This window comes from Acanthisitta chloris, unplaced genomic scaffold (assembly GCF_000695815.1).
Source record: "Acanthisitta chloris isolate BGI_N310 unplaced genomic scaffold, ASM69581v1 Scaffold21244, whole genome shotgun sequence".
NCBI classification, from domain to species: Eukaryota; Metazoa; Chordata; class Aves; order Passeriformes; family Acanthisittidae; genus Acanthisitta; species Acanthisitta chloris.
In genome coordinates, this window is record NW_008671241.1 from 1 (window position 1) to 18,100 (window position 18,100).

At 35.8% G+C, this 18,100-nt stretch overlaps 1 protein-coding gene across 1 annotated transcript; it reads right to left on the reverse strand.

Annotated features, from left to right (window-relative positions):
• Nucleotides 1-92: 92 nt before the first annotated feature.
• On the reverse strand, nt 93-17,487 carry AHI1 (Abelson helper integration site 1; the record flags this gene model as incomplete). Its single annotated transcript, XM_009074030.1, has 12 exons — nt 93-295; nt 1,614-1,754; nt 3,044-3,174; nt 6,067-6,185; nt 6,983-7,086; nt 8,554-8,783; nt 10,761-10,884; nt 11,855-11,987; nt 12,478-12,618; nt 14,045-14,230; nt 15,707-15,802; nt 17,301-17,487. Coding segments are annotated over 12 exons (1,795 nt in total), but the record flags the coding sequence as incomplete, so codon positions are not given.
• Between the last annotated feature and the right edge of the window lie 613 nt (nt 17,488-18,100).

The following is an 18,100-nucleotide window of genomic DNA, read 5'->3' on the forward strand; positions in this document are numbered from 1 at the left end:
ATATATATATTTTGTTACACATCCCAGTCCCAGAATATGAGTTTTGGCTGAGAAGACTATATACTTCTGCAAATTAATTAAGTTCGACTTACCATAACAGAATCAAGTTTTTGTTTCACCTTCTGCATTCTCACTGATGCTCTTGCAACACTGACAAACTGATCTGCCAGAGACATGGCTGGCTTCTTTTGTCCAGGAATTTCATAAAAACTGCTAAAAAACTGTGGCCCTCTTGGTGTAGATGTGGTAAGTGATGAACTGAGATCTTTTAGGAGTTCAGCTTCCTGTTGTGCAACTGAAGAAATAACCAGTGTTAATTGGTTAGGTGAATTATAATCAATATAAATAACCAATATTGTCAGGTGAAGCCTTACATTGCCATGTAAAAAAACACATAATGCTGAATGATTGCCATCATTTTGCAGCCAGGTCTTCACTATCTGAATCTGCACTTCCAGTTCTATAGGGAAAACTGGAAAATGACATGAAATTTTCCCCATACTACCCTGTTTGTCCTAACTCTTCTGATCACAATGTCTCACTTCTGTAATCTATGTTCAGCAACCTCTCACACAGAACTGAGATTATTTTTATTGCTTACAAACAATAGTGTTCCTCAGTCAGAAATATTCAGGGAGAGGAGGGCGGGGTGGGAAGACAAAGAAATTTTACAAAGGGAAGAAAGTTACAGAGCTTGCACCAAGTTCAAATCTGAGTACATCTCACATTTTTTCCAGACTAGTTCTAGTGAGTTTATTGTGCTTGAGCAGTATTTCAGAAGTTGAGAGACACATTACACAGGCATAGGAGGCATTCTGAGGAGTTAGCCTAGTCTAGAACAGGATACTTTTTATGAAATTTGTGCTTACTGCCATTTAAACAAATTGACTTTTTCAGCTTTTTGTACTGTGGTCTCAAGACAGCAAATGTTAAAAGAATTCTTCATTAAAGTTCTACCAGGATATTAATAAAACTGTTGGTGTACCTAAAACACATGATGTTGGAGTCTTAAAACTGTGCCAGTGACTAAAATTAGTATTACTATATGATTAACTCTTTCAACACTAAGGCAGCAAGAGTACCTCCTGAAAGTGGATGCTTTTAACCAAAACAGGAACAAAAAGTTAGATAATGTAAGAAAGACCACAACCTATGCAAAATCTTACTGTCACCAATGAGTTAAGCAGTCAGATGATACAAATAACTACCCTTGTGATATGTGTGATCTCTAAATATATACACACATATATATATTTTTAAACTACCGTATTAGACTTTTTTAAGACTCACTGTCTACTGAACACTCAAAATATTTTAAAGAAATTCTTTACCTAAAAAAATTTCCATTGCTCTCTGAAATGCAGATATCTCACTGGGTTGAACGTACCTCCGGTGACTGGCTAGGCCAAAAACCTTGATTAAAGCAGCACCACCTAGAGCAGGTTGCTCAGGATCATGTTGAATTGGGTTTTGGTATCTCCCAGGAAAAATGTATGTATTATCATCAAGTGACTGGTTGGTATTTTCCCCTCAAAAATAGTACAAATACTAAAACCAATCCCCTCTAAAAACGAAACTTTTCCAAGTATGTGTCAATAAAATTTGTACTGTACCTTTATAATCATAAACGTATACAAGTATTGGCTGGTTTCGACCAAAGGCACAAAATGACACCATGTGTTCGTGTGGATGAAAGGCAACATCACGCAGCGGAGATGTGAAGTAGAGTTCAGAATATATGGCCACCTGATCTCCTACAGAAGTGAAATACGCTTATTAACACTATGGAAGCATATTTGAAACATTTGATACAGTAAAATGACAGTTGGTTAAAGCTTGTATTACTACAGTGCAGTGTCTGTCACTGCAAATGAATATTCTTCAGTCAATTTCCTTAATGAAAAGTACTATTTTAGCATAAGACAAAAAAAGTGTTGCACACCTTTAAGTTATCAATAAGTCAGAAAAGTCAGTGCTGTTGCAACAGCTGCAGGAAACCCCAGAGGATGCACTAGGTTAGCACCTTGTTCTGATAAGCAGGTTCTGGAAAGGTAACGTTCCACAGATTGGTTTGTGCTTGCAGTGTCCCAGAGATAGCCATCTCAGCTGTGGATTTCAACTATATAATACTGACAACTGGAGTGAAAGCTGAGCATAGAATTATTGAAAAATGTAAGGAAAATTAGCTTTTAAGCTGATGGCACTACGAATGCAAGTACAGCGTGTAAGCAAGAGTCAAAACACAATAAGAACCTACTAATAACTAAGTTCCTTCGTCCTTTTACTCTTTTTTTAAAGCTTTCAGGCAAATTATGTTTTGGCAGAGATGTAAGCTAATGTAGTTAGAAACAAGGAAAGAAATTCAAAACAGAACTGTTGCTTACGTGCCAGTTTTAAAATATTTACTGTTTCCTTTTAAAAATTATTTAGATCATAATCAGAGACAGGATATAATGTCACCAAAACCAAAATTGTATTCTGCTACCTTCTACTGTTACTTTTGCCTCTTTTACCTCATGTACAAGAAGATAGCAAACTCTACCTTAACAGCTTTTCAGAAAGATTTTGGTAGTGATTTTCAAACTACTTGACCTGGGGACTAATTCACAAAGAAACCATATATTCCAAAGGCCAAAAATTTAGAGTCTCTGACCACCCTTGGGAAACAGATGAAGTGGTTCTCAACAAAAGCCTCATTCCCAAATCCAAACGACAACAGAAAAACTGATGTGACATAAAACAATTTTTGTGCATTCCATTTTAAGACCCTCACCACATGTAAACAATTGCAGCAAACAAAAAGCTGACCTTCAGGTATTTTTGGTATATATCCTGCTGGATATTACAACTGCTACCTCTGTTAATTTCCTCTAGAGAATTAAACCTTAGGGATTAATGATAGCTATTTAAAAGCTGGAGCTAAAGCTTCAGGATTTAAGACATCTTACTTAAGTTTTATTCCATACCAAAAATGTTTCAATAAAGCTTACAAAAGCCCCTCAGCCTTGACAACCTGACTTAAGACCATAAAATAATTAGTTACCTGTTTCTGGATTCCAAACATAAGCCTTTCCATCTTCACTGCCTGAAAACAGGAACGTACCACATGGTGTTAAGGTGCTGTGAATCTTTTCTCTGTAATTTGTGGCACCCATGTATTTCTTTGTAGCCAAGCTAAAGACAAAGAAAGTTGGCTAATGTAGCAGTTACTTTCAGAATAGTCAATCCAACTTTTGATGTGTCAGTTCTCCCCTCTTTTCCTCAGAAAAATCAATACACCTTGCATCCCAAACACATATGCAAGCCCCCACCTTTTGCAGAGTGCAGTGTTTACCCTTCATTTTCCCTGGCTTTCATATGCTCCTGACATTATAGATGAAAGCATACGTCCTTGTCTTTCAGCAGAAAATGGAAATACTCAGATCTAGAGAATGGACCTAGATGCAGCAATTTGCATTGTCTTGATCATGGGCTTTGCAAAAAAAAATGGGGAAATTGGCACTATTACTCCAAGCTCTGTCAAAAAGTTTTTCATTCTGCATCTTGAGCCTGAGCTCTCTCCAGCAGCTCTCTTTAGCTCTTCAGACTAATGTCTACTTGGTTAGAAAACCAGCAGTAGAATCAGCAAATTTCAGACATAAATGTTCTTTTACTATTAATATTAATGTTTTTAATATTATTTTGTAACTTAGATATCCTAACCTTTTTTTTCAGTGAAACACTACTGGTCAGCACAATAATAATGGCCTACTGTCAAACAGTTCGTAGGCATCAAGTAGGAGAGAACCTACAAAAAGATGTAAAGAAGCATAAACCAGCTTGTAAGAGGCTGTCTCAAACATGAGGCATACTCTGGAAAAATATATGAAAGTTCACCATGGAGACTAACACAGAATTTGAGGCAAGAAGAATGGCAATAGTCCATCACAGCCCTCAAAGACAGAAGAGAGTAATTTTTCAAATGTGCTACTGCAGAAACAATGGAGATATGCTGGGAGAAGTGTAGTGCATTTAATATGACACAAAAATTATTTCAATATATTCTGAATAAATATATCCTAGATGCAATTTTATTTGTCAAGTAAGAGAAAAGGATGCTTTAATGATCACAGTGCAAGACCATATTAGCCCAAATAAAGAGTTTTATCTATGTGAATAAGATAGTATCTCTGATATGTCATTAGAAGAGCTCTGGAAGATGTAAAACTAACCTGCATATGAAACCCTAAGGAGGGGACTGAACCACAACCAAATCCCTGACTGCATACCTAAGTGATAGGACAGCAGCATTATCCAAAAAGATCAAAAAAGCAAGTTGAAAGAGGAAAGTTAAGAGCACCTAGCTGTCAATCAAAGTGAATTGTGCTGATCTGTGACCTCCACCCCCTCTTTTCTCATGCAGGGAAATGTAACAGTTAATGCTGACGTGTAAAATTATCACTGCTGGGTATCTGACCCTGTGGTTTATTGATAGACTTAAGCCAATGTAAGTGTGGGCTGCGGTCAAAGTAGCAGTCCTGCTGCTGTCCTCTCCACCCTTATTTTCCCAGGCTCTCCCTCATTTCTTCTCTAGTGTTTCAGCAGCTATCAGATGAGTTTGATCAGATAGCTGATGAAAATGAAAATTAATCATTTGTATTTGTAGGCTGAATTTTAGTCAGATCAGTTCACTGATCTGACTTACTCTGCATCAAAAGATAGAGATCTAGAGAAGATAAAAAGGAAATGCTAGGAATACATGGCCAAAGGTGTGGGAGATAGGAGTAGATGGTATGTTCTGTGGATAAACTTGCTTAAAATAATTGTGAAATTGCACCCCGTATTAACCCTTTCTTAAAGATTAATATGCATATCCATTTTCCCCTCTCAAACTAAGACTCTCTGCACGTTTTAGAAAGAGTAGTGACAGAACAACACTATCTGTTTCAAAAACTACAGGAGGTTCCCTTGTTAATCTGATTTCTTGCTTTGACTGAGTAGATAGTTTAGCATGGTCATTATAATTTATCATTTACAGTAAAAGAGGAAAAAATGCACCATAATGCTGCAAAGTCTTCAGCTAGTTCAAATATTCAACCCAATAGAGCAACAGAACCAGTCAGTTTGGAAAAGTCCTTCAAGATCATGAAGTCCAACAGCTAACTCAGCATTGCCAATTCCACCGTTCAACCATGTATGTTTTTCCATTTCCAGAGGGAATGTTTAGGTGCATTTTATTAATGTATCTAACTGATTGGAGTGAGACTCTTCTCAGTTTCACGCAATGAAAGGACAAGAGGAAATGGACACAAATTGGAATATAGGAAATTCTGTTTACAATTAAGAAAAAAGTCTTTGAGGGTGAATGAACACTAGAAAATGTTGCTCACAGAAGCTGTAAAATCTCCATCCTTCAAGATATTAAAAAACCCAACTGTATAAAGCTCTGAGTAACATGCTGCTGTGACTGGATCATTGGGGTGAACTGGTCACTCTCCAACATCAAAGACTCAAGTGTGTCTGTAATCCCCTGGCTGTTTATTGTAGTTTATTATTAAAGAATCATGTTCATAACTATTAAGAATGAGAAAATCATCAAAAACTATGCAAAAAAAATCTCAGACAGCTTAATATGCCATAACACATACATCACTGCATTTTTCAGTATTTGTGATGACAATCATGTTCCAGTTCACCATCAAAATACTCTTTCCAGAGTCTTAAAAATGAGAAACTAACACTCAAATAAATGGCATAATTTCAAAGTTATTTTCAAGCCCAGATTGCATTTTTATAACAGATTTCAATCCTTAGCAGACTAATGTCATCTTCTCCACGCCACCTTAAGATACTAAGTCATCTAGTAACTTTTGTGTATCCTTTTCTGAAAGACTTACCTAATATCACACAAAAGGTCTGTAATACAGCAGTGTTTTGAAACCATTTCCTAACCCTAACATTACTATCCTTGATTATTAGGACATCTTTCTCCTCCCCAACTACACATCTAATCATTATGGTATTTTATTTCCCCAAGTAAATTTTAGAATAAAAAGGAATTACATATTTGTCACCAAAAATACTTACATTCTGAGATCCATAATTCTCAGGGTACTGTCTTTGGCATGGATTAAGAGACGCCTTCCATTCGGATGCACCTCCAAATGATTTATTGGCGTTCCTTTAATATCATTTTCTTTTATTTCCTACCAAAAGAAGGAAAAGAAAGAAAAATATATAACTTCATGGTTTAAAACTAATACTTTTACCCATTATTACACATTTTTCTCTTGCATTACTCCTCTTCTGCCCATTTAATTCTATTTGGTTAGAGAAAAAGTATGTTCCTATATTAAGGCATTACAACCTAGACATCAACTTTTCACAACCACAAGGCAGACTGTTGAGACTGAATTTTAGAAAATTCAGCCGATGACACAAATGCTGACTGAACACTAGGCCGCTAAAGAACAAACAAAGGTGATTTTTAAAGCCTGTAGTCTATTTTATTGTCTCTAGAGAACAAACCTAATGCATCAGCATTTATCTGTTAATGTAACGCTATTAAACCTCAAGCACTTTCATGTTTTATACAGAAAAAAATTATAGGATCCCAGAATCCTAGAATATCCTGAGTCAGAAGAGACCGACTGGGATCATCAAAGTCCAAATCCCAGCCCTGCACAGGACAACACCAAAAAAATCACACTGTGAGCCTGAAAGCACTGTCCAAACACTCAAATTCAGTCAGGCTTCGTGCTGTGACTACTTCCCTGAAGGGCCCGCTCCAGAGGACAACCCAACCGAGATGACAAACTATTAAAAAAATTTAAGTCAGTGAATCACAGAATTCTAGCAATTCTTTTGTACCATTATTTAAAGAAAATATACCTCTGCAGTTAAACAAAAGGTAATGTGCAAAAAAACTGAATTAAAATCAAATTACTAGGGTTTGGAACAGTTCATGTAAAGGTTGCAATGCTAGTTTAAGAAACCTGCATACCTTATTGATCCTCCAGTTTTGAAACAGGTGTTGAGAAATTCCTTCAACAGGTGTATCCCAGACTATTATCAGTCCTGAACTATCTCCTGAGAACATGTGATGCCCTGTGAAATAATGTCTTATAAGTCAAATACCACAACACAAAAAAACTAATGCAGAAAACAATATATGAACAAGAAACAACCTTTATTCTATATTTTTTGTGACTAGGCAAACATCAATTCTTCCCTTTCTTTTGCTGTAATATACTCATTGCAAATGCATTTTGCTCATATTGCATGACAGAAGCTGATACCATGAATTTGGATTCAGCATATATGTCAGATATTGCAGTGCTGAATATACTTTTATTTTTTAAAATTTTTAGTCATATTCTACAACCAGCAAAAAGTGAGCATTTACAGCTCAGAGCTTCACGTGATAGCTTAATGCTTACCTACATATTCGCTAAGAGCGAAGTAGTTTGCCAACACTTGCTCTTTAAGGACAAATATTTATTCTTGATAAAAATGCAGCTTTCCTCATCATGGTACCTACTCCAGTGACTGCCCCCAAAAATTAGCCACTAATTACTAATGATGCCACTAATCCCAGAAAAAGTCAAACACTTTCAAATACCCTTAATTATTTACCCACCTTCAACTCTTCCTCCAATAGCACATGTTGGCACATCACTCACTTGCAGCTGTTCATCTACCAGTTATGACTCCCAACAGCCAAATGTGTCCTTTTCTCTCAGTGTTTCCTATTCTCTGTTAGTGTTGAAAAGCTCTTCCCAAGGTTGAAAACCTTTCCACTTCTTCAGTGTAGTGTTAAATTCTCACAATCTAAATACTGCTACATCATTTTCTTTGTCAAAGAACCATAGAACAGTTTGGGTTGGAAGAGACCTTAAAGTTCTGACCTCCCTGCCATGGACAGGGACACCTTCCTAGACCAGAGCCCCAACCAGCCTGGCCTTGAGCACCTTCAGGGACAGGGAATCCACAATTTCTCTGAGTAACCTGTTCCAGTGTCTCACCACTCTCAGGGTAAATAATTTCTAGTTTCAGATTTCTTGCTCCTGCTTTTAAATTAGTAACTAATTCCTGTATCTAGAAGAATTCTAGCCAAACATGCCTTTTTTCCAACTTAACTCTCTACACTAATGGCTACGCTTTCCAACTGCATTCTGATGCATGTCTCCTCTGAAAAATATCATCTTTGCTTCATGCTCTGCTAGTTTTTGCTGCAATATGTACAAAACATGAGCTAACTAATAATAGCAAGTTATAGGGACAAGAAAAAGTAAACTGTGACCAAAATTTACCCAGTCATCATTGCCTGAGTAAATCCTTACATATTTTGTTTGTCCTTTCTATACTTACCATTTCTGATGGCTCTCAATTTTTATCAGAGATTATCTGTCCCTTTGTGTTCATCCAAATAAGGCATCACACTCATGTATTAATTGCAAACAGAGCTAAAATTCTTCTACAATAGCATCTCATACTGTCTCTATGAAATAAATCAAACTCAAGCTGGTCTTTGACTGAAGACAACTACTGGAAAAACTAATACTAGCTACATACCTTCTGCATCAAAACAGAGTGTATTGATGAAACTTCTGTGACCATCAAGTTCCTGTAGCAGCTGTCCATGGCTTTCTTTCACATTTGCATTCCAGATTCTAATCACTGAGTCGTAACATCCTGTCACGACCAACAAGTCAGCAACTGGATGGTACTTTGCAGTGTAAACAAATGAAGGATGAGGGAAAACTCTCACTGCAGATGCTGCCCGCGTTTCTATTTTCCACATTCTAAAAGGAAAGGAAGTTAGGCTATCCACTGTACAAAGCAATCACACACACACAGTGGTATAACTGATGCCATATTTCATGCTAGTGGTTCAAGAGGCAAATGCTTGCAAGCACTTAACAACACCTGTTTATCCTACCAATTTGTTCCACCTATATTTAATCCTTTAATATGGTACTTTCTAACAAGAATTAAGAAACATTTACTACTTTACATAGTACTCTGTCTTCAAAGTAAATTCATGACTACCTACTCATTTAATGGATATACTGCATGTTTTAAAACGCATGCAATGGAACAAATGGGTTTCTTTTCTTTCAGGAGTTATAACCAAATTAAGACCTTCTGGGGTAATCACTCATTTAAAAACATGTTAGAACATAAAATCTACAAAGGAACATTTAGGGATACTAAATATAATAAAACCCCAGAAAATTTTAAAATAACAACTACCAACCACACAGTGATTGTGATCTCAAGGATGTTTATAACACATGAATTCACTTCTTACTATTCATCTACTTCCTATACTTTGTCACCCATAGCTGGAAGATCAGATTTTTTTAAACTCTTCTGTTTGATGGTATACTTTTTATTACTAAGCCTTCCTCAAAGATGAGTCCACAAGGAACAGAACAGTATGTGGATCATTAAATACAGCTGGGCAGCACATTACACAGTGTTGAGTTACAATAGGGAACTGAATTGTTTTAATGGCACCCTTCCAGGAGAGGTGACTATTCCTAGTGGCTATTGAAGAATCCTGAGCTTACCCTGAGGTTACCATTACAGAATTACAACCCTTTAGAGTACAGTCATTAATTTTCATTTTAATATGCAGAGGTCACAAGGACTCTGCCTATCCTTTAGAATGGCTTTGATCTAACAACATAAAAATTCATTTACTGCTCACAAATATTGTGGGACTAAATTTTGGGAAGGCTCGAGAGTAACATAAAATACTATATAAAGAAGAATTCACGTAAGTTCACAAATTTTCCTTCAAGTTACCTTAGAACTCAGTATGAGAGATGATCCAAATAATAAACTTATAATGACTTCGAAGCAATAGGGTGCTGAGACTTTTTATGGAGCTTAAGGCAATGGACAACAAATACAGGAACTAATAACTCATACAGTGACTGTACAGAGTACAGAAAAAAGGAGGCAGACCACTACAGTTTCAATTTGCTGCCACAAATTCAAGAATTGAGGAACAGCTGGGCCATCTTATAGGGAACATAAATGACTGAAATTGATATTTACCTCAATATAAAAAATTCTTATTTAATCCACTCCCAAATTTAAAAAAAATTATGCACTGAGCTCTTCAAGCAAGGAAAGAAAAAGAGGGAAAAAAGGAAAACAGGTCCACACATACAATATATCATTTAACAACTCTTCTGGCATTTCAATTATGCAACTGCCTGTAGCATTACTGAGTTGCGTAACAGAAACAACAGATAGGATCTGAAGAGCTAAAATAAAAAAAAAGGCCCTATGAAAACCGATGAAGTTGCTCATAACAATATTGTGCAGTGTCACAGTCATATTTTCATGCATTTCCACAGTTTTGAGCCAACATACATATGCGCAGTGTGACCAATTTATACATGTAACTTGAATCTTAAATTTTCAATTTCCTGCCTCATGTTCAAATTCGCAAACTTAATGCTGCATTCATAGAATGGCAATTTCTCCAAGGACAGAATATTACAACAGACTCAGTGTCTTTTGGAAATAGAATGTTTTCCACTGCACTGTAAATTTAGACACCACAGGTTTTGGCAAAGCTTTCATTTCAAATGCACTAAAAACCAATAGAGTAAATATAGTGTACGTGATTAACCCAATCACAATTTTTATATTATTGTAACCAAATCTTTAATTAAAATATTATAGTACAGTTTGTAGTAATTGAATTGGACCTTGTTTTGTGCTTCTCTTGCTATCTGCCAGAACATCACCTTCATACTGACCTTACAGTGCCATCAGAGGATGCAGTAAGAAGGTATTGATTGTCTTTTGACCAACAAAGATCATACACTATGTTAAGGTGACCATAAAATTCTCTCAGGAACTGTCCAGAAGGAATTTCATACACTAGTGAAGTTTAAATGGAAAAAAATTGATTTGTAAGTATTTACAGAGAAACATATGCAACTATTAGAGCAAAGTTAGGTCTAATCTTAGGCTGATTTTCTGCTTGCATAAATCAACTCATTGTCTTCTCATTTTGAGACAACAAGATCAAACAGTTAGGTGCTAGATATGCATGGACAGCAAGCATCTACTTCCATCTAGTGGTTCAAGGATGTCACAAATGTCTTAACCCTGAAGAAACATTTTACTCGCTTTAAATTATTATAACCAGATTAGGATTATTTCCTTTTTGTAAAACTTTTGACAGCCACTTGACTAATCCTTGAAATATTTTAACAATGAGATCATTTTCTGGGGCAATGTAACAAAGGAATCTATATTTACTGTCCCTTGCATTTAAACATTTACTTTGTTTACACCCAAAATACTGTTCTCTCTACAGTCTCAAAATTCTTATGCAAGGCAGAAGAACTAGCCCCAAATTTGAGGAATAAGAAATATTTCTACTTTGACTGAACGGGACCATGGAAGACAGTAGCTTCCAGTAGTCAGTCTGGAGATGACAACATTTGGATATCTAAGTTTCAAGACAGCTTAGGAGAAAAACCTTACACGAAATGTGTGTGAGGTGGAGGCTAAAAAAGTTATTTCACTTAAAACATTAGTATCAGAAAATATGTTCCTTCTGCAAACTGATTTAGTATTTCCATTAGAACTCTGGGCAGTACTATCATTTCACACTGTTAAACAGTGTATATATAATCATTTATGAATACCCAGTTCTGGCCCTATCAACACAAGAAAGGTCATTTTCCTCAATGCTCTTTAATGCACAGAGGAATCTGCAAAACACAATTATAAAACAGAACCTCTAAAAGAAAAGCACAATTTCAAAATACATCTTTTAGCCTTTAATTTCAAACTACATGAATTACAAGGACAAAAAAACCAAAACATATTTTAAACTTACAAACAATGGGATAGCCTTTCCTTCCTGCACATGCTGCTGCCAACGTTTTGCCATCATGAGAGAAACGAATACAGAAGCAGCCCAAGTCTCCACCTCGCAGTGAAAACAGATGCTTGTTCGGTATGCGGCAGGCCTAGCTTTTCAAGTAAGAATTGGCATGAATATTAAAGCATCCAATACTTAAAACACATCCTAAGCTCCTGACATGTGTAAGTTTAAAGAAGCTACTAACATCTTAATGCAATTGACAAGAAAAAATCAACAATATACAGGCACAGTTCTGCTGCACAACTTAGGCCACATCTAATCTGCCTATTTGTTTCTGCCTCATTATTACAAACAACTAGCAAGTTTTAAAAACCTAAGATTTAAAATGGAAATAATTTCCTTAATTTTAAGAAGTGCTTAATAATGCCTATCATCAATGATGCAAACAGTAGAGTTGGACTGTAAGTTAAGACTGTTTAAGGAGACTAAGCACAATTTTTAGTAACAATGCAGTCTGAATTCTGAAGCCCAACCACAGGCACTCAAACCTCTGGTCTCCCAAATCACCTTTAGCAAGACAAATATAGTACATCTTTAAATTATTTTCCTTTAAAAAGCAAAGAAAAACACTTCACCTGTCCAGGCAATCTTGACCATTTAAATGGCTCCTTTTTCTCCTCTGGAAAAGGTTCACAACCCTTTCTCTGGAGATGAGAGAGTGCTGTATTACTTTGTTCCTGTTGAACAGCTATCATCGAGCCCAAAGAAGGAGCAACCTGAAGGCAAACAAAACTAAGTATCAGGAAAACAATTATTTTTTAAATGAACAGTGTAATTTCTAAAAAGATTAAAAGGTACTTTTAACTTCAAATGCATTACATTTCTACATCTGAAACACAGACATTGGAAGAAGCTTAATACATGAAACCTATATTGCAAAAATTTCATTTAAAGTAACAAGGAAGACAGAAAGTAATTCAAGCTCCCAAAGTTGTGCCAATCAAATGGTATCACAGATTTTTCCAATAACTGTTACTTTCCTATTTTTAGTAACAATCCTGGCCAGTGAAAATTAGTAATACTCTACTGTTGTATTGTTCTACTGAGAAGGTGTTATATAAAAAAATGGAGGAAGAAAAAAAGAGCATTTCAGCATATAAACAATTCAAGCGACATTAACCTACTGCCTTCCAATCAAAATACTGCTTTGGCAACAAAATCCATTCTTGATATCAAAATACATTACCAGTGTTGTTCATTCTTGATATCAAAATATATTACCATTATTTTGTATTGAACAAACTATGTTCAAGTGTTTCAAAAAAGAGAAAAAAAAGAACGATTTGTGATTTCAATTGTAGGTAAAGCATATACCCTTTCCAGACTGCTCTAAGTGCACTCACTGAACCTTGCCTACAAGTTTGACCAAGCTGGAACACACAGGAAGACTTAACACTGTGCAACAACCCAGGAGTACCATGGCTGAGAGGCACAGAGGCCTTTAAGCATGAGCTGCAGTTGTGATCTGTTTTGCTCAGACAAGTCTCTTCAGAAACACATCTGAATACCATGAAAGATTATTCTTTTCTTCCAAGTTGACAGTAGCTAGGTATCCACTTCAAGGTGAGTCTAGGTTCCTGTGACTAAAAAAGGAGTTTGGATACCTACTATGCAAGCAGAAACCAATTTAGGAGGTTACATACTGTGTTCACACACAGATGTCTACTTCCATGCAAATCTGGCATTTATCAGAAACAAGAATTAAATAATACCAGCAGCCAAAGGATCCAAGTCAGGCACAGCTCAGAAAGCCTGTGCAAATTCATCACATTAACTGAACTTCAAAGAGGACTGTAAAGTAGGGACCGCTCTAAACCAGTGACAGCACCAAAACCTACCAGGAAAATATTCAGACCATGGTGAAGACAGGCTCAGAACACTTGCAGAAAAATGAAGCACAGCTGCTCAAACAAAATGCACAGAATTCCTAACAACCTCAGCAGATGACTGAGCAGATCTGCAGATGTCATTCCAGTATACAGATTAGAAAAATGTCCCAAACTCTAAGAACTAATCCCACGGATTTTATATACTGTACAGCATTTATATACATGCATACATAGACTCACATGCTCTAGCTAGTTACTAATTTCTACAGAAAAGTCTGGAAATTTGTAAAAATATTTTACATATTTAACTTACATGATCTGGCAGTTTTATCCCTCTTATAGTTACATATAAAGTTGATGGGTAACGATTTCTAGGACATTTTGCCCACCAGTCATAAAGCTCAACAACATTCGAATGTGACTTGGTCCTTGAGGGTGGGTAATATAATTGCAGACGAAGCTTTCCATCTATGTTTAGAACTCCATTTGCACCTACAAGCTGGAAGGGTGATTAAAAAGAGGAAAGAAAAGTTAATATAAAAGTAATTGATCATTTATAATATCTTAACTACAGTATAAATCTTGAAATCCACTTTCCATTGCAGAAATATACTAACACTAAAAGTGGCATTGAACGAAGCATATATTAAACACCCCCAGGATCAAATCACTGAGATAAAAGCTTAGATGGCAGTCTAGTTTTGAAACATGCTTCACAGCAGTAATATCTTATATGTGGGAAGAACTCCACAGTACCATCTCTTTTTTAACAAAACACTACTACTTGCTGAAATCACCCAAGTCTCAAAGGACTGACAATCCACAAACAGCCTCTTCCAAATCTGTCCCCTTTGAATGCTGCAACAAAGGACATTGGTAAGGCTTTGGCTCAGAGCAGAAGATACATCAAAGCAGTAGCCTTTCAAACTTGAAAGGAGACAGAGTTCTCTCTCTTGAACTAAAGAACAAGAGTACTTACAGTCATTAACACTGATCACTGTTTCTTTCAGTGTTGTAACACTGATCACTGACATTTCTACTTTGACTGATACAAATGAAAAGATAATACAGACAGATGCAGTAGCAATGAAGAACAGGCAACAATTTTATTTGTATTTATGAGCTGAAAATTCATCCTTCCCTCTGTTCTAGAGTAGGCTGTACTGAATGCCTGGATGCACAGATCCCACCAGCTACGCACCCAGACATGGGCTACCAGACCTCTGTGGTATATTCACCTTGGGCAGAACTGAGAAGAATCTCTATATTGAATGATATGGAGGACCCTCTCCCTACACCTGAACTTGCAGTCTATTATCTTCTCTATTTTTCGTCTTGAGGACTCCCTAATGACTGTCAAGATCTACCATCCACAGGGGGAGGTGTAAATAAACAAACCTTGGGGAAATTTAAGCTTGACAACTCTCGAAGGCCAAATTGGCACATTCAAGTCTCTGCTAAAAGGGTAAAAAGGTACATGTGTGCTGGCTAAATTACCTGTATCTCATTGCCATAGGATTTCAAACTTAGCAACTAAAAATTACAGACATTTTATAATTAGACTAGGGAGACTTTTAAAAGACTGAACAATGGAAAATGCCACTAGAATACAGAACAGCTGAGGTACAGAAATTAGTGGATCTGCCATTTTCTTCACAATTGCATGATCACACAGAAAACCCTCAAAGAAAATCTTCTGTAGTTTATGAACAAAAAAACCCAATCCTTACACATACTATACTTCTTGAAAAATACATATTCTTTACTGAGCTCATTACTGTGAATTTATGGAGTAAAAGAAGAGGGAAAGGAGGGAAAGGAGAACAGACAAGCAAGGAAGGATTTGTTTTTCCATCTCTGTTGCCTGAAAATATTAAAAACATGGTTTTCCTACTCTAAGTAGAGCTAGTGTATTTCAAACAATTGAATCAAGAGATTTATAAATTTTGCTTCTTCATTTAAATATTTACAATACCTTTAGAAATGCCCAACAGACTTTTCGGTAACGACCTTCCTGAACTTGTACATCAGAGGTGGCTCTCGCTTCATCCATACTTAGAAAATCAAGGACCTAGAATTAAGAGTAGGAATATAAATGCATTTCTAATGAACATACAGCTCATGACAATAAAAAAATAACTGCTGAAAATATGCTAGGTGCAATTTGCTAAATTAAACAGATTTTAATTTTAAGAAATTACAAGATCAGTATTTCTTCCACACAAATATGCAATTAGAAATAGCAGACCTTTACGCTTTTAAAAAAAACATTAAGTCTGGTCTTAAAGTAACCTATTCTTGCTTCACTTCTGTCAATAAACAAGGAAAATAATGTATCATTTTCCTATAGGCCTATATAGTTCAGGAATCATACAGATCACAAATCTGACAGCTAATACCAACTCTATATTAATCTAGATGGAAAATGGCAACCAAAAAGTTAGTTTTCCTTTCCAAGCTATATTGCTTTTGTCATAAAATTAGTCATAGAATGGTTTGGGTTGGAAGGAACCTTCAAAGATCATGTTGTTCTGTCCCCACTGCCATGGTCTGGGACACCTTTCACTAGACCGAGTTGCTCAAAGCCCCATTCAACCTAGCCTTGAACACTTCCAAGGATGCCCACAAAGAGTCTTCATTTTTCTGTCAGGGACCAGAATTTTCTCATATTTAGCTACTCCTGGAAGTTTACCTGATAGACAGAAAAACCTCTTAGAATCATACTTTCTTCAAATTGGTATTACATAAACCATGCTGAAGTCACACAGCATCCTTTCAGTGTAGTCATACTTTTGGTCCCAACACTAACATGATTTCCATGAAGCATCTTTACACACAAACATAATTAGTTTTGTGCCAAGCAACCAAGGACTCTTAATTCAATGAAAATGTTCATTTGTAAGTATCACAAAACATAAAGGAACATATGGTAATATATTATATTAATTCCACTTGAAATAGAAACAAAAGAAAAAAAAAGAGGAATGAAAAAGTACTTATTGTATTAGGTTCCCACTTTAAGGTTAATTCTACAGAATCTCTGTGTACAAATATTGAAATAATTCAGCTCAAAATTATGTTTAACAAATAATTTCCAATTTTCCCTTCAAACATAATTGTATTGGGGATGAATTAATAATTACTTTATGAAGATAGGGACAGAAGCAGACATGTAAATTGTTACTGGAAACAAAGCAATAGCTTGCTAATTGGTTCAGTGAGGTGATGCTGCAGGCAGGCAAATTATACCTTTGAGTTTCTGGTACTTAAACTTCAGATTTCAAGAATGTGAAAAGAAAAAAAGTCATATCCTTCATATTTTACCAGCCTCTCCTAGAAGTTTGAGAGTTGATTTAATAAGAAAGTTTGGTACTCACTACTACCAGAACAGGATTTTTTCTATTAAATAAATCACATCTTGGTATCTCGGCTTAATTTTGTATCTTAAGGCTATGCTATTAAGCCAGTATAACTGCAATAAAACACCTGAATCAGTCAAATATGCACTGCTGAAGAAGCAAACCAAAATCAGAACATGCATAAATTGGATGTAAAATATCTACCCTTACCTCAAAAAAGAGGATAACCTGAGGGCATTCTTCAGTGTTTTGAATAAAATAGGTAAAACGCTCATTAAATATTATTTGCTCTTCCCACTCTGGAACTGTTGATTTAGAGAGTCTGAAGTCATATGGTTGTGTCATAATAGGAAGAAGGTGCCCTACTTCTTGTTCATAAGATGAAACTTCCCTCTTGCTGTTTGAAAATTTCCAAAGAGTTGCAATTGTTAGAGCACTTTAAAAAAACACAACTCAGGCAAAACAGTATTTTGAATTACGGAAAGCAAAGAAACATACAATATACTATTTGTTTGATTCTAGAAAAAAGTTTCTAAAACCACCCAAAATTTAATACAATTTCCAATGTACATAGAAAAACTACACGGTGAAGTTTGAAATCTAACAATCAAGTTACTGTTACCCAATTCATGCATAATGATCACAGTAGAGTCTACTACTTAAACACAGCTAAAATTAGGTTTTCAGGAAAATTATGCATAATGACAGTGGGAACAAGTAACTGCAGCAATTAGAAATATGAAGAACTAAACTACGTTTCAGAATTTGAAAAGTTCTTTCATAAAGAAAGGAAAGGCAGGTGCTATTTAGGCTACAAGAATTTTGCTTACTTAATCTAATCTCAGCTTTTATAGGTGTTTGAGACAGTAAATTTTCTCTCTGCAAAGAATACAGAACAAACTGTGTTGTAAATATGGGGACCTCAACAGCAATACAGCAGTGCAGAGCATTTAGAAGTGCCAAAAGGAAAGGAAAAATATCACCCTCATTTATTGGAGGTGTATATATAT